This window comes from Eubalaena glacialis, chromosome 7 (genome assembly GCF_028564815.1).
Source record: "Eubalaena glacialis isolate mEubGla1 chromosome 7, mEubGla1.1.hap2.+ XY, whole genome shotgun sequence".
Lineage (NCBI taxonomy): Eukaryota > Metazoa > Chordata > Mammalia > Artiodactyla > Balaenidae > Eubalaena > Eubalaena glacialis.
The window spans coordinates 78498007-78521901 of record NC_083722.1 but is presented as its reverse complement, the minus strand read 5'-3'; the positions used below and the strand labels follow the sequence as shown (position 1 = coordinate 78521901).

At 43.7% G+C, this 23895-nt stretch overlaps 1 protein-coding gene across 1 annotated transcript in view; it reads right to left on the bottom strand.

The window, feature by feature from the left end:
- CACNA2D3 (calcium voltage-gated channel auxiliary subunit alpha2delta 3) overlaps nt 1-23895 on the bottom strand; it is a 791777-nt gene that overhangs the window by 281520 nt on the left and 486362 nt on the right. The window contains exon 12 of the mRNA XM_061195439.1: nt 13528-13606. Within this exon, the coding sequence (XP_061051422.1) occupies nt 13528-13606 (79 nt within the window). The remainder of the gene's footprint in view (nt 1-13527; nt 13607-23895) is intronic.

Here is a 23895-nt window from a genome sequence, read left to right as displayed (position 1 = left end):
GCTTCCAGGACTTGATTAACTATTTCCTTTCCCATATTAGGGAAGTTTTCAACTATAATCTCTTCAAATATTTTCTCAGTCCCTTTCTTTTTCTCTTCTTCTTCTGGGACCCCTATAATTCGAATGTTGGTGCGTTTAATGTTGTCCCAGAGGTCTCTGAGACTGTCCTCAGTTCTTTTCATTCTTTTTTCTTTATTCTGCTCTGCAGTAGTTATTTCCACCATTTTATCTTCCAAGTCACTTATCCGTTCTTCTGCCTCAGTTATTCTGCAATTGATCCCATCTAGAGTATTTTTAATTTCATTTATTGTGTTTTTCATCGTTGCTTGGTTCCTCTTTAGTTCTTCTATGTCCTTGTTAAATGTTTCTTGCATTTTGTCTATTCTATTTCCAAGATTTTGGATCATCCTTACTATCATTATTCTGAATTCTTTTTCAGGTAGACTACCTATTTCCTCTTCATTTGTTAGGTCTGGTGTGTTTTGACCCTGCTCCTTCTTCTGCTGTGTGTTTTTCTGTCTTCTCATTTTGCTTATCTTACTGTGTTTGGGGTCTCCTTTTCACAGGCTGCAGGTTCGTAGTTCCCGTTGTTTTTGGTATCTGTCCCCAGTGGCTAAGGTTGGTTCAGTGGGTTGTGTAGGTTTCCTGGTGGAGGGAACTAGTGCCTGTGTTCTGGTGGATGAGGCTGGATGTTGTCTTTCTGGTGGGCTCGTCCACGTCTGGTGGTGTGTTTTGGGGTGTCTGTGGCCTTATTATGATTTTAGGCAGCCTCTCTGTTAATGGATGGGGCTGTGTTCCTCTCTTGCTAGTTGTTTGGCATAGGGTGTCCAGCACTGTAGCTTGCTGGTCGTTGAGTGAAGCTGGGTCTTGATGGTGAGATGGAGATCTCTGAGAGATTTTCGCCGTTTGGTATTACGTGGAGCTGGGAGGTCTCTTGTGGACCAGTGTCCTGAAGTTGGCTCTCCCACCTCAGAGGCACAGCCCTGATGCCTGGCTGGAGCACCAAGAGCCTTTCATCCACACGGCTCAGAATAAAAGGGAGAAAAAATGGAAAGAAAGAAAGAAAGAGGATAAAATAAAATAAAGCAATTATAATAAAAAATAAGAAAAAAATTATTAAGAATAAATTTATTGAGAAAAAAAAATTTTTTTTAATTTTTAAAAATAGATTTATTAATTTTTATACTAAAAATAAGAAAAAAATTAAGAAAAAAAATTTTTTTAATTTTTTAAAATAAAAAATATGAAAAAACTTATTAAAAAATTTTTTTAATTTTTTAAAAATAGAAAATAAGGAAAAAATTATTAAGAAAACATTTATTAGGGAAAAAAATTTTTTTTAAGTAAAAAAAAACGGACGGACCTAACCCTAGGACTAACGGTGAGAGCAAAGCTATACAGACAAAATCTCACCCAGAAGCATACACATATACACTCACAAAAAAAGGAAAAGGGGAATAGTTAATATATCCTGCTCCCAAAGTCCACCTCCTAAATTTGGGATGATTCGTTGTCTATTCAGGTATTCAACAGATGCAGGCACATCAAGTTGTTTGTGGAGCTTTAATCCGCTGCTTCTGAGGCTGCTGGGAGAGATTTCCCTTTCTCTTCTTTGTTCGTACAGCTCCCGGGGTTCAGCTTTGGATTTGGACCCGCCTCTGCATGTAGGTCGCCTGAGGGCGTCTGTTCCCCGCCCAGACAGAATGGGGTTAAAGGAGCAGCTGATTCGGGGGCTCTGGCTCAGTCAGGCTGGGGGGAGGGAGCGGTACGGAGGAGGCGGGGCGAGCCTGCGGCGGCAGAGGTGTCGTGACGTTGCAGCAGCCTGAGGCGCGCCGTGCGCTCTCCCGGGGAAGTTGTCCCCAGATTACGGGAGCCTGGCCGTGGCGGGCTGCACAGGCTCCCGGGAGGGGCGGTGTGGAGAATGACCTGTGCTCGCCCACAGGCTTTTTGGTGGCGGCAGCAGCAGCCTTAGCGTCTCATGCCCGTCTCTGGGGTCCACGCTGATAGCCGCGGCTCGCGCCCGTCTCTGGAGTTCGTTTAAGTGGCGCTCTGAATCCCCTCTCCTTGCACGCCACGAAACAAAGAGGCAAGAAAAAGTCTCTTGCCTCTTCGGCAGCCGCAGACTTTTTCTCGGGCACCCTCCCGGCTAGTTGTGGTGCGCTAGCCCCTTCAGGCTGTGTTCATGCCGCCAACCCCAGTCCTCTCCCTGGGATCCGACCGAATCCCGCGCCTCAGCTCCCAGCCCCCGCCCGCCCCGGCGGGTGAGCAGACAAGCCTCTCGGGCTGGTGAGTGCTGCTCGGCGCCGAGCCTCTGTGCGGGAATCTCTCCGTTTTTCCCTCTGCGTCCCTGTTGCTGTGGGATCCGCGCTGATAGCCGCGGCTCGCGCCCGTCTCTGGAGTTCGTTTAGGCGGCGCTCTGAATCCCCTCTCCTTGCGCGCCGCGAAACAAAGAGGCAAGAAAAAGTCTCTTGCCTCTTCGGCAGCTGCAGTCTTTTTCCCGGACTCCCTCCCGGCTAGCACCGAAGCCCGAGCCCCAGCTCCCAGCCTCCGCCCGCCCCGGCAGCTGAGCAGACAAGCCTCTCGGGCTGGTGAGTGCTGGTCGGCACCGCTCCTCTGTGCGGGAATCTCTCCGCTTTGCCCTCCGCACCAATGTGGCTGCGCTCTCCTCCGTGGCTCTGAAGCTTCCCCCCTCTGCTACCCGCAGTCTCTGCCCACGAAGGGGCTTCCTAGTGTGTGGAAACCTTTCCTCCTTCACAGCTCCCTCCCACTGGTGCAGGTCCCATCCCTATTCTTTTGTCTCTGTTATTTCTTTTTCTTTTGCCCTACCCAAGTACGTGGGGATTTTCTTGCCTTTTGGGAGGTCTGACGTCTTCTGCCAGCGTTCAGTGGGTGTTCTGTAGGAGCAGTTCCACATGTAGATGTATTTCTCATGTGTCTGTGGGGAGGAAGGTGATCTCCGCGTCTTACTCTTCCGCCATCTTGCCCCGCCTCCTGCCTCATTTATTCTTGACAACATGATGAAGTGGGGATAACTTGCCCACTTCACAGATAAGATGACTGAGGCAGACCGAGCATATGTGTTTCGGCCGTGTTCTCACCAGTATCAAGTGGCAAATACAGAAGGTGAAACGAGGCTTGAGTATCTTAATCTATGCCTTTTGCTTCTACAGAATTTTGCTCTTTGTGTGTTTAAGGCTGAAACTCCAGCTCAAACCCTCATGTAGTTACCAGACCTGCCTTTTGAATATGCTGGGTAGACATGGTTTCTCAGTAACATAAAAAGTCCTAAACATGCTATCATCTTGTGGGTGGAGAGGCCATTTTGATCTCGAGTTCAGGTACTGCTATGCTCCTCTTCAGCTTGGGGTCCTGTTGGCTTTGCTGGGAGTTAGGAGATGTTAGAAGAGAAGGGCTGAACTGAGCACAGGTCTGGATCCCCAGGAGGGGGCCCTTCATTCAAACATTTATGGAAGGCTTTCTTGGTGCCTACCACTGGAGCAGCAGGAGTTAACTAGATGAGCATGACCCTTGCTTCCTGGAGGCCTGGGAGGTCTGAGTAAGCTGACAACTACAAAATAGCACAGTCAACATTATAGAGAAACACACAGCATGGACAGCCAATCACTTGGCTACCCTGAAGAAGGGTCAGTACAGCTGAACCCTGAAGGATGATGACCAGTTAGCTAGAGGAAGGGGGGTTAAAGACTGTGTCCGGCAAAGCAAGGAATGTAAGTAAAGGCCCAAGGTCAGAGTTAGACCCATTCTAGGAACTGAAAAAAACTCAGAATGGCTGGAGTGAAAAGCTGGGGGAGAGTGAGTAGAAGTAGGGTGCTATAAGATCAGAGGAATTAGCAGAGAGACTATCACATAAGATCTTGGGAAGGAGTTTAGACTTTATCCTACAGGCAAGTAGTCATGGAAGCATTTTAAGCAGGGGGACACTGGATGGACACAGATTCATGTTTCCTCCCCATGCCTCTAAATAAGGACCTTTATAACTAAGTTTATGCCAGCTCCTACTTGCCAACAAATGAGAGGGATATGTGTGTCTCTGAAGCCAGATCTGTCACAGCACTTGCTGTAGTGTTTATAGAACCTCTTAGCGTTTAATACAGGGCTCAGGGTAAGGAAACGCCGGCCCTTTTGTTGTCCAGAAAGGACCAGGACCCTCCCAGGGCATTTCCAAACAAAAGCCAGTTGGTTTGAATTTGGTATACCAACCCCAAACCAGGTTGCGACCATGTGGCTTCTGGCTTCCTGGCGACAGCTCTGCACAGTGCTAATTAACATGCACTGTCACTCCTGTCCACTCCACCCTCCTGGCCAGGGCCAGAGCCTCGCCCATCCCAGTAGAAACTGAGCCCCAAAGGCCTGTGAGACCCTGCTCTAGCTCAGGGCTCTGGAGCAGGGCCCATGTGTACCTTGGCACTCCCTCAGAGGTCAGGCACTACAGGTAGGGATGTCCATCTGGGTCACTGCTCACGCAAGGCTTCCAGGTGGACCCTCTTAGAGGCATAGTGGGAAAGACAAGTTTTAAAGAAGATTGCTGGATGACAGCAATCATCATAGTTATAAACCCTCCACAAACCACGACTGCAATCAGTGTTTGAATAAGAAAGAAAACATTTCAGCTCTTCTCTAGTAGGTAAACCTTCGGCTCTGCATGAAGGGTCTTAGAGAGACAAACATGACACAGAGGACAAACCAAGAGAGGTGTTGCCATGTTGATAAGAGGAGGAGAGAACTCCATGGTCCTGAACCGTGAGGATACCTGGGTGAGCAATTCACAGTATAGCACTATTCCTACTGTGCAGTAAACACAGCCTCTCTTGGGAGGAGTTTTTCTTGGTTGTCTGTGTTTTCATTCTAATCCTCAAAGCCAACAGTAAAAATCCCTGATTTAGGTTTTCCAAAATAGGGCCAAGAGAAGGGAGGGAATAAATAGAAGGAGGGAGATGGGAGAGATAGATTCTCAGCATTGAAGGGGAGTGGGAAGGAAAAACAATCACACATTTGGAAGGGGATGGAGCTGAGGGATCATCCTCACTTGGCCTTGCTTATCATAATCAAAGTTCTGAAAAGTTACAAAAAGCTGGCTACAGACCCATAGCCAACAGTATACCTGACACCTCCATAAGGATGGCTAACAGGATTCTCAGACTGAACTCGTCCAAAGCCAACTCCTGATTTCCCTGGCTAAACCTATTCCTCCCGCATTGGGTCTTTCCCATCTCAGCAAATGACGCCACTGCCCAACTAGGCCAAACACTTAAGAATTATCCTTGATAGCCATCATTTCCTCACCCCACCCCATAGTTAATCCACCAGCATGTTCTTCTGGCCCTATCTCTAAAATATGTCTCAAGTCCAATTCTGCATTTCCACTGCTCCCACCCTACCCCAGACTCCGCTGTCTCTCCCCCAGGGTACAGCAACAACCACCCCCACCCCACAAATCCCCCTCCTTGTTAACTAGACTCCTGACAGCAGTCAAAGGAAAGTATAAAGCAGACCATCTAAAGTATAAAGCAGACCATCATCTCCCTGCCTAAAATCCTAAAACAGCTTCTATTTAGGGTTAGAATAAAATCCAAATTCCTTACCTGACCTCTAAGACTCTCCCTCACTAGGCCCCCGCCTACCTGGATGAACTCATCCCCTTCCATCCTCCCACCAAGCTCATCCACCTGACCCTCCCCAGGAGCTTGCACCTACTATACCCTCTGCCTGGCACACCATTTATCCAGTTTTCTACGGATGGTTCCTTTGGATCATTCAGGGGTTAGCTGTCTGAACTCATTTCCTCTTGCTTCACCTTGCTTTCACTTTCTTCTGAAGATTCATCAATGCTGAATTCTGATTTACTTGTTTACTTTGTTCTCTGTCAATGGAATATTGGCTCCATGAAATGTTACAAAAAGCTGGTGCCTGTCTTGTCCAGAGTGATATTCCCAGAACCAGCACATGGCTCTGTGAGAGCCATTACTGAAGCAAGGACATTCACCAAAGTCTTACTGTGATTCACATTGTCGCTCTACACTTGGGTAACACAGCTCTACATGTGTGTGTGCTCGTTGTATAGGGAGGAAACAGAAACAACAGAGTTTAGTAATTTGTCTTGGATCAATTCGAATACAGATTCATTTGATTCCGAAAGCTTTGCTCTTAACCACTGAAGACACTGCCTCTTCCTGTAATGGCAAAGGACAGCATGGCGGCTGCTCAGACCATGGTCCTCCTCTGAAAGGACACCCCTAATGGGCTGTTTGAATCTCTGTGGCTGGGAAAGTTTGAGGCTGGGGTGGGAAAATATGTGGTTGCCCTATGAGGTTCCTGGCAAATGCACAGTAGTTAGCACCAAAGGTCTACTCAAAACCCATACCACAGTTCTAACTTATATTTCAATATATAGACCAGAAATGCAGATGTATAAAAGGTAAGAAAAGCTAGAATTACAAAGATAATATTAATAATGTACACTGCAAAGCTTAATGCAAATCATGCAAATCAGATCGTCTAACCCCAACCCATTAAACTGTAAAACTTTTCTGAAAGAGTCTCTTTTTGTTTTTAAATGTTTTTCATATAAGTTTTAGTTAACAAATGTACCTTTTGATGGATAACAGGAAGTCGCTGAGGGCTGGACTCTTTGGCTGTAACCATAGATGCTTCCCTCCTTCTCCCTCTGCATCCTTTGAACTGGCCACTTTCCCTCCCCTTCCCTCACCTCTTTTTATTTCTTTTAAATTCTAGCTCTTGAATGTTTATTCTCTTCTTTAATGTGCCTTTTTGGACTTCATATATCATGTAAGAAAACAGAATCAGCAATCTTTTGGTAATTATCAAGGAGTAATTAATGCTGAAATTAGCCACCTATTATAAATGATCTGCTCATTTTTCTCCATAACATCAATTTATTTACCTATTCCCTTACAGAACCTCCTGTGAACTCTGAGTTACAACTACTCAGTGTGATAAACCACATGCAGCCTGGTGCTTTGTATTTCTGATATTTTACTACCCTTACTTAGAGATTTCTTAAGAGTCCCTTGTCTAAGTGGTGCCTCTGCATGAGATGCTCCATCAGTACATCATTCAACACTCCACTTTGCAATGACACCAGATCTGAGGGACCCCGGAGTCTGCTCCTCAGTGGGAGACCATGGCTGTCTACCTCACCAGTAAGGTCTGGGTAAGGTCCTCGTTCTACTTTTGGTGTGATGGGCACTGCTCCCTTGAGTCTTTTCAAAGACTCTTTTCCCCTATGACATAAGGCAGGCTGAAAACAAGAAAGCCAGTGATCAGGTCCCAGTCTTCTCAAGGCAATAAGGTAGGCAGTGATGTTGCTGGTGTGACCTGGTGGGCATCCTCTTACGGAACAACAGTGTTCTTGGAAGACCCTCACAATATTCTGTCCCATCTTCGTCCTCCCCATCAACATCACACACTACTGAAAACCACTTTTTTTCTATAGAAAAATGCAGAATTGATAAACAACTTTCTACCTCCAAATCTCTTTGGACCATTACAAAGAACGAGTAAGAGGTCTGTTGGGCCCTGAGAGCTGAAGGGCACATGTCCGATGAGTTGGAAAGAGAAGACCAAGGAGAGAATGACCACTAGGGCAGGGAGCCCAGGGGCCTCAGTGGGCATGTGCCACCTGGAGAAGGGGGCTCCCAAGTGTGAAACTATCAGGATCAGCCAGAACCTCTGATTTAGGAGCAAGTCTTTTGTGTGTGAATAATATTACATTTTTCTCTTTTTTTTTAACATCTTTATTAGAGTATAATTGCTTTACAATGGTGTGTTAGTCTCTGCTTCATAACAAAGTGAATCAGCCACACACATACATACATCCCTACATCTCCTCCCTCCCGCATCTCCTTCCCACCCTCCCCATCCCACCCCTCCAGGCGGTCACAAAGCACCAAGCTGATCTCCCTGTGCCACGTGGCTGCTTCCCACCAGCCATCTACCCTACACCCAGTAGTATATATAGGTCCATGTCACCCTCTCACTTTGTCCCAGCCCACCCTTCCCCCTCCCCGTGTCCTCAAGTCTATAATATTATATTTTTAATTTCAAATTTCATGCTAGAAAAAATAATTAAAAGCAGGGGTCCCCAATCCCTGGGGACCACGGCTACTGGTCCTCGGCCTGTTAGGAACCAGGCCGAACAGCAGGAGGTGAGCAGCGGGCAAGCTAGTGACGCTTCATCTGCCGCTCCTTATCGCTCCCCATTGCTCTCTTCACCGCCTGAACCATCCCCCCCATCGCTCGCGTTACCGCCTGAACCATCCTCCCCCACCCAGTCCGTGGAAAAATTGTCTTCCATGAAACTGGTCCCTGGTGCCAAAAAGGTTGGGAACCTCTAATTTAAAGGATCACACTGTGGAGCTAGGAATGCTGGCTTGCCTGCAGCTCTATTGCTGTGCCCCATTCCACCCTGCCTCGTCTCCTCGGAGAGCCTTAATATCTCCATTTGTAAAATGTCAGAAACTGGACCACATGCCTACACAAGCTGAAGCAGGACAATTTCTGGAACACATAGGCTGGGTATAAATCCCAGCTCCAGTCTTTATTAACTATAGACCATTAAAGTCCTTTCTCAACATCTAGATTCCTTTTCCTAGATTCTCTCAAATCATGGGAAATATTCCTCTATGAACCATGACTTTCTTCTCCCCAAAGAGAAGCAACCTCACACCCTGGTGAAGAGTTAGGCTCAGGCTTTGGATCAACTGGGCCTGAATCCTGGCTCTGCCACCTGCTAGCTGGTAACCTGGGGCGAGCTGCTAGTCTCTCTGAGTCTCAGTTTCCTTCTCATGCACTTTATACAGCTTTAATGAGGGTCAAAAGAGATAATACATAAAAGTACTTTGCACTTTACCTGGCACTAAGTAAGAAGTTTGTCATCCTTAGTTGCTATTAACAACAGTAGCACCATCTTCATCTTCACAACTATTACCCTTTCCACTCAAATTCTCAAGTTCTATGGAATCTACACAAAGAATGTATACAACTTAAGTCTCCATTAATGGAAAAATGGATTAAAAAGATACAGTGTATACACACACACACACAAAGGAATATTATTCAGCATGAGAAACAAGGAAATCCTGCCATTTGCAAAAACATGTATGGACCTTGAGTACATCTTGCTAAATAAGATAAGTCAGACAGAGAAAGACAAATACTGTATGATATCACTGGTATGTGGAATATAGAAAAGTGAAAATCATAGCAACAGAGTTGAAAGGGGATTACCAGGGGCTGGGGGTTGGGGAATTGGAGAGCTATTGGTTGAAGAGTACAAAAAAAGAATTATACAAAGGTATCTGAATAACTGTCATTTTTGCCTTCTTCCACCTTTTCTGAAACAGCAAAAAATTTTAATTGCCAGTTTTCCGCTACTCCAAACAACCATTCTGGCCTCATAAATTTGACACTTGGAAAGGTATAGTGAGGTTAAGAGATTTCTAGTGGGAAAAGGCTGTGGGTCTGAACTTCCAAGGAGGTCTCAGGCCGCCAGTTCTGTTTCAAACAAGGAGAGACTGACCATTAGCCTATCAAAGAGGGACAGGCTGAGCAGATAACCAAGAGAGACTCATGTGGCATTTCCATTCGATCTAATGATGACAGATAGGTTGAGAACCAAACACAGAGACCCTTCTTTATTTGCACAGCTGGAAAACACTCCATTCACCGTGATTTTTGAAGGAGAATCAGGCAGTGCTTATTTAAAATCTTGGCACACTGAACATTACAGAAGGTCATCAAGGCTTTATGGAGTATCTGGGCTGGTTGGCCCCTCTTTTCAGTTTTCCCAGTTCACTTGTTTAGCCAACAGTGTGAATGTAGAATTTTAAGTTCTATAAGCCATTCTACAGTGGCAATAATTGTTTTAATGTATTTAAAATGGTTTGCTGCTTTGCCTCATTAGGGCTGGTTGCCTCAAGATAGGACCTAGTTATGCATAAAATGAGACAAACCAATGAGCTCCAGACCTCTCTGGATATTGCTAGTGGATTGGAGGAGGCAGAGAACTCCTGTGAGGGCTATGAATATGCCCAGACATCCATTTTCAGGGGACAGTGTCAGAGGTCCACTGACTGAGAACTGTCTCCATGGCTACCAGACTTCCAAACAAGAAGTTTCGCACCGATAGCAGGTCCTTGACCACTGACCCAGGGACAATGAGCTGGTCCTGACAACTCCTGCTCCTCCCTAGGGTCACTCTGGTCAGTCAGCCAACAGGCTTCTCCCTGGGCTTCCCTGGGTCTGCTCTGGTCCCTGAATGCTAATGCTTCATTTCACTGAAGAACTTGGCTGAGTCAGGGCAAAAATATGTAAGGAGGGGGGCGGGCCCTCCCTGGACCTCATGTCACTTGAGATGAAAAATGTTATGCTGCCTCCATACTATAACAATCTGAGAGTATAAACAATGATTTAATTAATGACCATAGAAGAATACTTGCTCACCGACGTTACGTTGGTCTAAACCCCATAACTGACGCAACATGAAGCCGATGTTTATATGGGCACAGATGACTGGAACCTTACATTTTGATGGCAACTGCTACTTTGAAGAGTGGCAAACAATGACATTTTATTCCCAAGGCCCTTTAGAAGAGAAGCAGAGGAGGAAGGTGAAACTATTGTGAGGGACTGACTCTGGCAGGGAAGGAAACAACTGGATTTGGACAGGAAGAGAAGGAGAATCACTGCGGAATCCAGCGGCCGGGCCAGCTAAGCAGCTACTATTACCTCCTTGGATTTTCCAAGTTGCTGCGCTCAGAACTTATAAATCTAAAGGGCTATATTCTATGGCCAGGCCCCGAAATACTCTGAGTTGACTAAATTGTCTTCAAAAGGATTCTTCAAAGATTCTTATAAACAATGACTAAAACTAAATTATGGTGTAATATTAGTTGATTAAGACAAGGCTTCAATTTGAGTAATTTTCATCAGCTGGACACAGACAGTGGTAAAAACAATAACCCATGACTAAATGCATACTCGCTGATGGGAAGAATTGCAGTCTGATGTGGCAGGAATAACATGAAAACTTTTAAAAATTAAAAAATGGAAAGGAACTCTTTCTTTCAAGACCACAGAATCAAGGAAAAAATTGAGAAAGTGTAGCTCACTCAAATGTCAGTGAAGTTCCAAAAATTATCTCAATGGTCTCTTTTCTCAGAGGCAACCTAGGATCCATTCAGCCTCCATCTCCTCATGCCTACTTTCCTTCTATATTCCCCCTTCAAATGAAGCCAAATGCATTACTCTGAGACAATCAGAATTACTGATACTTTTGAGTGAGGTGAGCCAGCCAATAAACTAAAATAATTGCAGAACATGTTATTTTAGAGCTTCAAGGAAATGTTCAAACCTTTCATGCAGTTCTCCATTTTTAGATGAGGAAATTGAGACTTGCTTCAAAGATTTCTCCAAGTAGAAGCAGATAATAAAAGACAATACCAAACGAAGGGAAAGTGAGGCAGAGGTTTACTTGCTTGGCTAGGCACCTATTCCCTGAGAACTTTCCGTGTCCATCCACCTGCAGAGCACATATATTTTTCTTTGTGGGCTTACCTCTGCCTACATGCAATTCGGCAGGGGAAGACCTGTCCCAAGCTGGGTGTCAGAATCATTTTTGGGAGAAGATATAAACTCTCCTTTCTCCACAATAGGTGTTATGTGGATAGATGGGTATGCACAGCGTGGGGTAGCCATTTTTGACATGCACATGCCCTAGCAGAGAAGATCTATCTACAGAGAAGAAGAATGCCACGGAATGTAGAAAGAAACCAAGAAGGAAAAGAAAAACAAAAACACAGCCCCTGGTGCCTCATGAGACATAAGCTTCCCTTCCCACTCTGGGTTCTGACTCACTCTCCTCTCTCTCCAAAACACTCTTCTTTTTAATTTCAAGGAGCAACTTTGGTTGCTTGCAACTAAAATAACTTTGTCTTAAGTCACCAAAACTAAAGCTGAGACCTGCCAACCCTTCCCTGAGTCCTCTTTCCTCCACTAACATACATATATTGGAACTTTTATAAAGGATGGCATAACAGGCAATGTAGAAATAGACCACCTACATCCACCAATACCAATTTACTGTGCAACAGGACATATCTTCCTTTATTAGTATTTATAGTCAATTTGCTCATTTTTCAAACCTTAAAGAAGCAGCCACTCTACATAGAGTAGGAGGTTGGGCTGAGTGCTCAAGAGGAAATCAGAGTGACAGGCTGCTCTCAGGGACTGTATAGCCTCTGAGCAGAGATAAGACATAACCACAGATCAATATAACACTAGGAAATCATATGGGGCATTTCTGTGCCAGGCACTGAGCTGCCAGCTTTACCTGCATGGCCTCATTCATGCTCACAGCATCTGTCTGGGGCAGGTATCATCACTATCTCTATTCTGTAGGTGATATAACTCAGACCCAGGTAGGTATGGTAACATCCACCACCGTGATTGGTATTTGGTAGAGGCTGGATTTGAACTCAAGGAGTTTGGGTTAAGACTCAAGGAATCTAGAATATACCACCTATTTGCCTCCTATGCTTTGCCTTCTTGGTTGTGTGTAGACTGAAAAGAAGCCCTTCATAAGACTGGAGGCCCTGTTTCTTCCCTCCCTGTGCCTTCCCTAAAGCATTGTTTCCAACACACATCAGGGACTGTGAATGTAGAAAATTAACCTGTGAATGCAGAAAAGCCAACAATTATTGAGCACTTACTAGGTCTCAGCACTGAACTAGGCACCTAATCTGTACCATTTCATTTTTTAACCCTATATTCAATAAAAATCAAAAAGAAAAGCTATTATCACCCTCTCCACTTTGAAAATTAGAACACTGAAGCAGGTTAAAGTTAACTAAGTTAATTAGTTATGTAGGTTAAGTTATGCTATGGGAACATATCAAACTGGAAATCTCACTGGCTTAACACAAAGGTTTATCACACAGACTATATATCCATCATCGGCTGGCAGATGGCAGAAGACAGGGTGAGTGGAAAGGCATCTGCTCCATGCGGCCACTCAGGAACCCAGGCTATTTCTTCTATTCCATCATGTAGCTTCAGAGTTCACAGGAGCAGAAAAGAATATAGATACCACCAAACCAGCTCTTAAATGCTTTAGCCCATAAATGACCCAGGTTGGTTCTGCTTAAAGCCTGTTGGCCAGAACCAGTGCAAGGGGGCTGGGAATGGTGAGTGAGCACGTGTATATTTGGTGCATGGTAAATGGCTCTGCCATAGTAATTCTTCCAAGGTCACTCAGCTACTAAGCAATAGAGTGGAGAGGTTTAACCACTCCACTTGACTATGTCCTCAAAGTTTATAAACACATTTTGGGAGAAGTTGTTACAAGTCAGTCATAATCATTTAGAAACATCCAGACCTTATCTTAGAATTCACAGCCTTCTGGTAGAACTCTCCACTTTCTCGTGACTGTCTCTGTTTCTACACATCCACGGAGAACTTATTCAGAACTGAACCCATCCGGGGACCTACCTTTATTGGCACAGGCCATCCACTTGAGATTGTCTGCAAAAGCAGCCTCTCTTCCAATGAGGTACGTGAAGATGCGAACCTGAGAGGAAGAGGAACACACGGATCAGTGGTTTTCACTTTTCACCCTCCTGCCCAGACCACAAGCATGGCTCACACACATGTGGTTTACCTCTTTAATGCTCCATGCTTCCCATCCTTAGAAACATATTTAAGACATTTGAAGTAAAGTCAGCTAGAAATATATTCAAAACTGGGGCCTTTGATCTTTTAACCCATATGGCACTGGTGGTGGTTGTTTTTCTGTGTGCAACTTGCGACAGAGGAGAATAACTTGAAACGGGAGACTGGCAGCATCGTGGGCCTGGGTTTGCTACACATATATGGACAAAGATCATCCAGGTCTGGACCAAATTGGCAACCATTTTCCTCATCCGCACAGGAAGTACAGAGTGTGCTCTTCTTGGGAATAAAAACGCCACCGAAAGAACTTCAGCATGCCCCTCACCCACCCAATGGTGAGAACAGGTTGCAAACACTCTCTTACTGTCTGCGGTGGTAATTAATTGGGATGAGAGGCACAGCCTATAGCCAGGAGACCAAAGGGAACCCTCTCTAGCTTTCCTAAACTTTGGCTCCTAAAGAGCAGAGAACACACATAAAACCTTGGATCTCTCACTTTCTATTGCCTTCTCAAATCTCTATTATGAGGCCAGAATTCTTTGAAATAAAGTACAACCCACCTCCCAGAGTTGTACTTGAGGGTTAGATGGAAGAAAAACAAGAAATTAAAAGGGTTAAAATCCTTTGGTTCACATTTTAAATGGCATGTGGGTCAATACCGCACAGTCCAAACAAAATTCTTCTGGCAGGTGAAGTCAGTCCTTCGGCCACCAATTTATGACTGAGTTAAATGCAGACATGGTATTAGATGAATTACATTCAACATGTGGTCCCAAAGTCTTTCCAGCTGATGTCTCCTCCACTCAGCCAGACTGGGTCAAGCACCCCTACGGCTCCTTCAGAGCCTTTATTGCGACTGTTGTTAACTAGTATCTTGGTGGTTATACCTGTGAGGTTGATCTCCACTAGACCATCCACCTGACAAGGGATAGGATGGCTGTGCTTTGATGGGGCACAGTGCTTGGAACATTACAACTCAATAAATGAAATGGATAAAAATGTAAATGCACATAGCTGACTGAAAATTAAGATTTTGCTTTAGTTACGAGTATCCTCTTAACTGAGACATATAACTGGAAGACTAGTTCTTACGTGATGGCTTATTTCCAACTTAAAGAGATGTTTAAATATACATTATCATTGTGTAGCCTTAGTCTGTCCTCATTTGTGTTCAGTAAGGCAGTTATTTCATCCATCAACAGCTCCTGCAAGGAGGCTTCCGGGGCAGATGAGCAGACACAGAGACCTTTGCCTCTTTCATTCCCCCAGCTCTTTTCCACACTATTCCCACTGGAATCACATTGGGAGGAGGGATTTTTTTTTATTTTTAATTGGGAGATTCTGACTCTCTTGGGGAAAAAAAATAGAAGATGCAACCTCATAGGCCCAAAGTGGTCACCACTGACCTTCCTACACAGAGCTGTCCCCTGTTCACTTTTCCTGCCTGGCCACCGTTGGCTTTTAGCTGAAAATGTTTGATTTAGGCGGAAACTGAGGCTCGGTTAAGTAAAGGGATTTGCTTAGTTTCATCAAGTACTGATCTAATGAGAGAGGTCTTCCATGACCTCAGGATAACACTGGGGTCTCCCCTCAATTTCCTGGAGATGCCGGTTCTGTCAACCCAGCCAGCTACAAGGCCCTGAGCCAGCACTCACAGGAGCCAGACCAGCCTCAGGCTTTTTTCTTCAAAGATCTTTACCTTTCATTTCAAATTCAATTTATTTAAAAGGAAAACATCAGATTAATAAAAACCTGCACAAAGCAAGTTCTTAATGAAGCAGAAAGCATAAAAGATAGCTCTTAGGAAGTGAAGCTGTGAGTCTACCTTTGCAGGCAAAGAGGAGAAGACCTGACGCAAAGCAGCCTATTTGTTCTGAGCAAAGGTACCTGCAGGTGCCAAACCTCCTCTGCCATCCAGGTGACGAACCTGAGGATAAACTGAGTTCTCTCTTGGAGGCATAGTTAAAACCCCAGAACAGTGCTGTGAACCATTCAGGAAAACTTACACAGTTTCTGATTTTAAAAGATGGCAACCCATTTGGAAAACCAGTAGGATTGCACCAAACTTCAGACCAGACATGATTACACAGGAATAATGTGCTAAAAATAACCACAATCATGAAAACCAGCACCACGACCCCCTCCACCAGCACCGCTGCCCCTACTGCCAACACTACTGTGGCTTCTCCAGTCAGCACCATCCCCTGGGTCAGGTATGTGCAAAGACATTTATAGCATTATACTCGTTTTGTTGGTTTGTATTTTATTTTATTGCTTATGAAAGAAAATCAGAATCATGTTAAATATCTCCATTTATGTGCAGCCCTTGGCTCCCAGTGAATTGGCCCCCTTATTTGAGTAGAAATGGCGTGGAAATGACTCGTTGCCTCTCTGCGTATAAAATAAACATAATCATACAATACTGGGTTCATGCCCTGGATTTCTCAAAATAATGCCTTTCAACTGGCAACAAAATGAAGGGACTTTACTCCAAAATAAATATTCTGGAGATCCATTTAACAACAGCATTTTATATTTGTAATTTTTTCAGACTCAGTAATTCTAGTTCTAGGCATTTGTCTATAGCCAGGATAACAAATAAAATGTCTATGGGGGCCAAGTAGGTAACAGAGATGACACGAAGTCATAGATGTATGGAGAATTGTAGAGTGCATATCTTCTTAAAGCCCTATAATTCGGTTTTAGACATTTTCACAAATACACAAATATGTAAAAAACAAGGACCTTCACCTTTATTATTTGTAATGGTTAAAACCTGTTAAATTCCAAGTTTCTCTTGATAGCTGATTGGCTAAAAAACTCATGGGACATTCATGTAGTGGAATACCATGCAGCTATGTACTCATGAGAAAGACATCCATTATAACTTAGCAAGGGGGAAAGCAAGTTGTGGGATATTGTGTAGCATAGAATCCTATTTTTTTCTAAAAGGGGACTTACACTTTTTACTCTGTAAACTTCTATATCCTTTGAATGTTTTTACAAATGAACAAATATTGCTTTAATAATTAAAGATCATTTTAAATGAAAAGAAAGTAATGACACTGCTACTTCCTGAACCATTCTCCAAGGACATAGGAAAAGTAAATGTATCAGTGAAAATCAAATAGGAGAAGAGATGACCTGTGGAAATTAAGTTCTGGCCTTGCATCTTGTAGGATGGGCTGCCTTACTCCACTGCTCAATGAAATGAGTGCAAAACCTCTATGAGTAATAGAGTCAAACTGCTCCTCATTTCCATCTCTGACAGATTCTGTAAACTTTTGGATCTTATGTCCAATAATTGGAGATTTCTTCCCTAAGAAGCTCCATCAAACAAACTTTGACAAGTCTGCCTAGAGCCCAACTACTTTTACTATATGGCAAGCCTCCTTAGCAGAGACAGATGGGGATGGTTCTGAAAGCCAGGTTCAGAGCACAGATGATCATGGGAAGGGGCCATGGCACAGTTCAGACCAGGGCAGTCATCAGGACACACCAAAACTCCCCAGAAAGCCAGGCTTTTGTGCTCATCATCCGCAGGTATGAATGCATCACTTTCATTACCGCAGCACAAAGGCAGGAGGTGGGGGTAAGTCTACATCAACCTATTAGTTCATTTTGATCTCCCATTTGAGTTTGGATGGTCTTTAAATATTCTACAAACCCAATTAAGCTTAATAAAACGTTAGGATGTGGACATTTCAAAGTTCAAAGTCACTTAATTTAACTTAGTATAAAACTTCCCAGATGACACAAAGAACTCAATCCAGTTTTTCCAAAACACAGATTATGCTTCTTACTCATTTAGATACAATTCCCTCCAGAAACTTAGAGGAGCACTATTCCTCTCAACCTTTAGTGCACATAGGGTAGTTTGAGTTTGCAAAAATAATCAATCAAATTCTCTCCTTTCTATAGCCATTAAACAGGGGAAGGAGAGTGGCTGCCAGCAGAACTATAATGGGGCAACTGTATAGCCAGGAAACAGGCTGCTGCTGCCTTCACAACTCCCTTCAGCATTGAAGGAGAAATAACCAACGCCCATGCTTTTGAGACAGTCCAAGGGTAGCATTCATCATCTGTCACAAGTAACTTCTGAGCACCAAGTATGTGCCAGGGACCATTCTTGGTGTTGGGGATACGAAGGGTAAAGAGAACAAACTCTCTGTCCTCAGGGAGCCTACATTTTCATGAGAGTAAAACAGATGATAAATGGCAGATTCATAAAACGATTATGTATTTGTTGGATTAAAAGCTTATAAAGAAAATAAAGCAGGGTTATGCAACGGAGAATGATGGGGGCTGCTATTTTAGAAAGGGAGGAAGGGAAGGCCTCCCCAATAAGGTGATGCTTGAGCAGGGATCTGGACAAAACATGGGTGGAGCTGGGGAGCAAGACATATGGCTATTGGGGAAGAATGTTCCAGGTGAAGGGAGCAGAAGGTACAAAGCCTTGAGATAGGAATACTCAAGGGATATTGACAAGACCAGTATGGATGACGTGGAGTCAGGTAGGAGAGATTGTACAGGATGAACTTGGACAGACAACAGGTGCCTAATCATGTGGGCCTTGCAGCCTCTGTTAGAGCCTGGGCTTTTTCTGTAGCAAGAACAGAAGCCATAGGAGGAACTGAGTAGAAGCCTGATGTGGATTGACACATAATCCTGTGAAAGGATCATTCTGTCTACAGTGTGGAGAACAGGCCTTAGAGAGTTGTGCTCATCCTGGCTGCCCATTCAGCTTTCCTGTGATGTTCTTACAGTTCTGAATGCCCGGGGCCCAACCAAGACAATCAAATCAGAACCTCTGATTTGGGCAGGGCCCAACTTTTATTCTCCCCATGGAGAGTCCAATTTGCATCCAAGTTTGAGGACCACAGCCATAGGGAGATAAGAATAGAAGCACAGACACTAAGTAGGAGGCCACTGAAACACTGCAGGTGAGAGATGACAGTGGCTCTGGCCAGGTGGGTGAGAGGTCTCAGACTTCACTGGGCATCGGAATAACCAGTCCCCAGCACCCATCCTCCAGAGATTCAGATTAAGTAGGCCCAGGGATCTACATTTTTTAGAAGCACCCATGATGGGTCTGAAACAGGTGGTTGGAGTCCAACACTTTAAAAACATATCACCAGGGCAGTGGCGCAGTGGGCAGTTTCCCTGGTGGCGCAGTGGTTGAGAATCTGCCTGCCAATGCAGGGGACACGGGTTCGAGCCCTGGTCTGGGAAGATCCCACATGCCACGGAGCAACTAGGCCCATGAGCCACAACTACTGAGCCTGCGTGTCTGGAGCCTGTGCTCCGCAACAAGAGAGGCCGCGATAGTGAGAGGCCCGCGCACGGCGATGAAGAGTGGCCCCCACTTGCCGCAATTAGAGAAAGCCCTCGCACAGAAACGAAGACCCAGCGCAGCCATAAATAAATAAATAAAATAAAATAAAATAAAAATTAAAAAAAAAAAAACAAACATATCACCAAAGAGATAAGGCCTGAACAAAAAGAAGTGGCATTGGGAATTAAGAAATATTTGAAGCCATTTCCAATACAGTGATTCTATAGATTGCAAAGGATTGAGGCTAAACTTCAAGGAGTTTACAATCCATTGGGTGGTTAAAAAAAGAAACAGAGGAGCTGGATCAAGAGGACATTTTTAAAGAAGGCTGTGTCAATCCAACAAGGCAGGATGTCTGATGACACCAGCTAGACTGGGCAAGCAGGATCAGCCAACTGCACTTTCTTCTTTCCCCAAGAAAGGGCAGATCTGTACCCAGATGTCTGTAGCTGCTGAGCTGGGTGTTCGCACCCAAAGCATTGCTTCTTGAAATTACAATAGCCCCACTACTGAGTCCCGATACAGAGGAAAGGGCTGGGGACAGGGCACTGAGGAGCCTCCAAATATACAGTCTTTACTTTTGTTTTTAAAAACGAAGGCAATCTTTTACTTTAAAATAACATTTAACTATAAATTTAGTATCTCTACCTTTAAAAACATGCAATTTATGGATTATAAGTGTAAATAAAATTTGCTAAAAGAATCATCCAGTTACATATGGTTGCCCACACCCATGTGTTCCATATTTCAATTCAGCTAAGTAGCAGCCTCTGCAAACAAGCACGTAGACTCACCTTCACATCTTCTCACCTACTTCTGTCCCTTTTGACTCACTGTCCAACTCAATTATTCCCTAAAATATACCCAGGATTTCTCAAAAATGGTATACAACTTCAGCTTTAGAAAGAAGTCTTCTGATGTCTTTGTGTTTTAAAGTCAATTGTTACTACGTTCTTAACCTGTATCTTCACAAAAAATATTCCTAACCAACTTCTATTGTTATTTGCTCATTTCTATGATTTCTGATGCAGGGAAGCATTTCTGAATAAAATCTTTAATCTCTAAGCAGAAAATGAGAGCTGGAACTTGATTAACCACAAAAATGCTTCATAAATCACTGCCAATATTTGTCTTCATGAAAATGCTGCAAGAGTAGAGGTGGGCTCAGAGAAGGTGGATGCCAATAAAAACAGTTTTATTGAGCAGGCTGCTTTAATCTAGAAGCCATCATGCTCATAATAAAAGAAGAAACATCATCCAGAAGGACAAGAGAGGCAAATAAGGTAACAGTGCCCTGAGCAGCAATAAAATGGGATAAATTGAATTAACTTACAAAAGTAATAAAATTTCAACAAATGAATATCATAGACCATTATGAAAAATGGACTGTCATTTTGGGGATGCTCTAAGAGTCTGTATAATCTCCTTCCTCTCAAGCACAGTGCCTGATATCTCATGTGTGGTACTGAAAATATCCTAATTCAGAAAAAATTGCCATTTGTAATCTTCTGGCCAGGGATTGAAGTCCAGTTTTATGGCCACGTATTTTTCCAAGTGAAGGAGATGGCTGTCTCTGGGTCACCCAGAGACTGTTAACTTAGGTTAGCACTGTGGAATAGAGATTACACACCACTTCAAGGAGCAGTAAGAAGTCAAGCTATAAATATCCTCAAAGGTGGGTGATACAATTCATTAGACTATCCAGCTCCATTAACTTCATTCAGGGGGTATTTTTGATGCTCTGATATCTGGGGACTTACTGTCCTGGAGAAGCTGCCCATCCCAATTGGTTAGCCAATTTTGGAGATAGTAAACAATTTGCCTTCAAGTGCACCTTTGATATGTAAACCAACCAATCCAGACCCCATGCCCCCAACTATCTCCTTTTATCAGGTGTGCACACCCAGGGCCATTATCCACCTGCCCTAATCACTCCAGGGCCAGATAGGTACCAGACAGCTAGGGACAGCCCCTACATCCCTGAGCCCACTGAAATTATTCAATTCTAAGCCTGCTTATCCTGCTTTGCCTCTTTCTTCCCACAAAAAACACAATAAAGGCTTCAGCCCATCAGTTCCCCTCCCCACTGTCACTCATCTTGTATTGGTGCTTCCCCGTGTGGTCCTGCATAGTATGACATGCCTCTTGCTTCCAGGGGTCTATGAGTATAATAAACTTCTTCCTTCATGACAGTCATTTCCATGTCTATGTGCCTAACTATATTTGATTAAAACGAATACTGAGTACCCTTAAAACAGTTGGGAATCAGGAGAATTGGGTTCCAGGTGAGTCCAAATCCATACTTACTGTCTTGGCAATCTTGACTAAGTTAGTGAAACCCTCTGAACTGTGCTTTCTCCACCTACACATGGATCATTCATTCATCCATTTACTGTGATCAACGGTAAATGAGATAATAAATGAAAAGACAGGTTGGAAGCAATGAGTTCCAGTCAGGTAGGGTTGCATTCCACTTGTGTTTCAGACAGTTTGTTGCAGTAAAACCAAACAAGGTGAGCCCAGGAAAGCCAAATCTCCTATTCATGGATGCCTCCCTAACCGTACCCAGAGGTTTGATTGAAGAGGAAACTGATTTTTGTGAGTAAAGAAGAGGATTTTTCTAAGAGAAGGGTTTTGACAAGCTAAGGATAATGAGATTGAGAGTTTCTAACACAATCAGAGTAACATCAGAGGTATAACATGAAACCTTCTATTAACCTTTGCAAAGTCATGAGATCCACCAAGAATTTGACAAGGGCTATGGACCTTCTCCCCACAAAAAAGGCTGCAGGATGTACATTCACAATTTCAGATAAGATTCATGAGGTTTGAGGTATCTCCTCCACCAAAGTCCAAACTGGGATTCTCTAAGAACCCTCTGGATTCCAGGTTAAAAACTGCTGTCTTATATAATTCTTGTATTCTGCACTATAAATTTCTCAAAAACAGATTGTATTCTTTGGACAAACAAGATGGGCACTTTCATCTTAAGTGCTTGCCAAATTGAGAGAGAAGTTCATTCACTCATTTGCGTGCTTATTCTTTGATGATTCAGTGAGTACTAGATACTGGATATCCATGGTCAGATCCAGAAAAGTCACATGGGGAATAAGTCCTCAACATGGAGGAATAAGATGTCAAGAGCCCTGAGACAGAATGGGCACCACTGTAAACCCTGAGTTTGTATGATGACATCAAGTCATGGAACCTTTGAAGGAGCACATTTAAAGGAGCAGGTATGGAATGGACAGACAGATATGACTCCTGTCTCATTCATTTTTGAATCCATAGAATCCAGCACAATGCTTGGCAAAGAGCCAGCACTCAAACACTTGTTGATTGGCAATGCCATAAAAGTCCCCTTCTGCTGATAGGAAGACTCTTGAAAAAAAACTCACCTCCCATGGGTGAGGTGAGGTCAGCTGGGAGGTCCCTCTCTGCCTCTCTTGCCCTCTTAGACCTGGAGAGATCAGGTGGTGACAGTTATTTGTTAACAAGTATGCCCCATCTTCCAAGAAGGCTTACAGATTCAATACAATAAACAAAAAGAAACTCATGTATGTAAAGCTGTTAAATTAAGCAAAACAGATCAGAAAATCCACTTATGGAAAGAGAAGCTAATTGTTCCACAAATTGGGATGGCAGTATTTTTGCTCATGAAACATCATGGGATCGTGTGACTCCCTGGGTTAGAACCCTCTGATGTCTTCCCATTGCACTTAGGATATATTGCAAACTCCTTATCACGGCTAGATGCCCTGGAGGATGTGGAAATATGACAAAACCGTTCTAGCTTTAGTCTTCGCCTCCACCTTTCCCACTGCCTGGAATACTCTTCTCCTCCCACTTTTCATGGCTAACTCCCTCTGACCCCAGTTCCCCTCCTTTGGATCACTCCATTTGTCTCCTCCATGGTGCTTGGTACATTTTGCAGTTATCTTTACGATTTGTTTGTTTATTTGATTTACATCTATTTCTCCCTCCAAACAGAAATATAGATGTTGTGAGGGCAGAATGAGGCAACTGTGCCCAACTGAGCATCCAGCATATGGTAGATTCTCAATCTATATCAGTCACCCACTTTCTCTTCATTTCTTTTCACAAATTTTGGAAGTCAAAAGAAGTCAGCATGGGATATACTAGAATTTATCAGAGTTAGAGCCCTTTCCTTCATTACTAACTCCATTTTAAATACTTTCGTATTTTTCCAGACTGGTCTGCTATCAATCAGCTGAAGTTTTTACTTTCCCTCTGCTCAGTTCCCTTGGTTTCTTTTTACACTGAAGCTCAGTGATAAAACAGGAAGAAATGGAGAAATGAAAAAGCTCTGGTCTTTGTTATTACAGTCTCAGCTTTAGGGGCCATAAAATGGTGTCTTATTTAAGGCCATCCATGGGTGGATGATCAGGTTTATAATATGTTTCTTCCTAGGTTCTGCCCCTTGATTCTAGATGAAAATCATGCAAAGATTGAAGCCAACTGTATTTTAAATTACTGCCTGCTTCAGAGATTACCTAGCAGGGAAAAGACTACATCTTAAAATAGTGATGTGACCCTTGCTATTCCAAGCAACTTTCAGTGGAATTCTCTCCTTTTCCCCCATAGTTTGTGACAGTTTGGACAGATGGCATCATTTCATGGAAAACAGAGATGACTGGGTGGGCAGGTTAGCAGAATGCAGTGGGTACAAGACAGGGTTAAGAATTAGGAATTGGGCACACCTAGTCTTAGAATCTGGGTCTTCTCTGAAGGAGCTGAAGACCGTCTAAGCCTCCTTTCCTTACTTGTAAGATACTATGGTTAACATAATAGGACCCACATGGCAGGATTGCTGTTAAATGAAACAAAGTAAA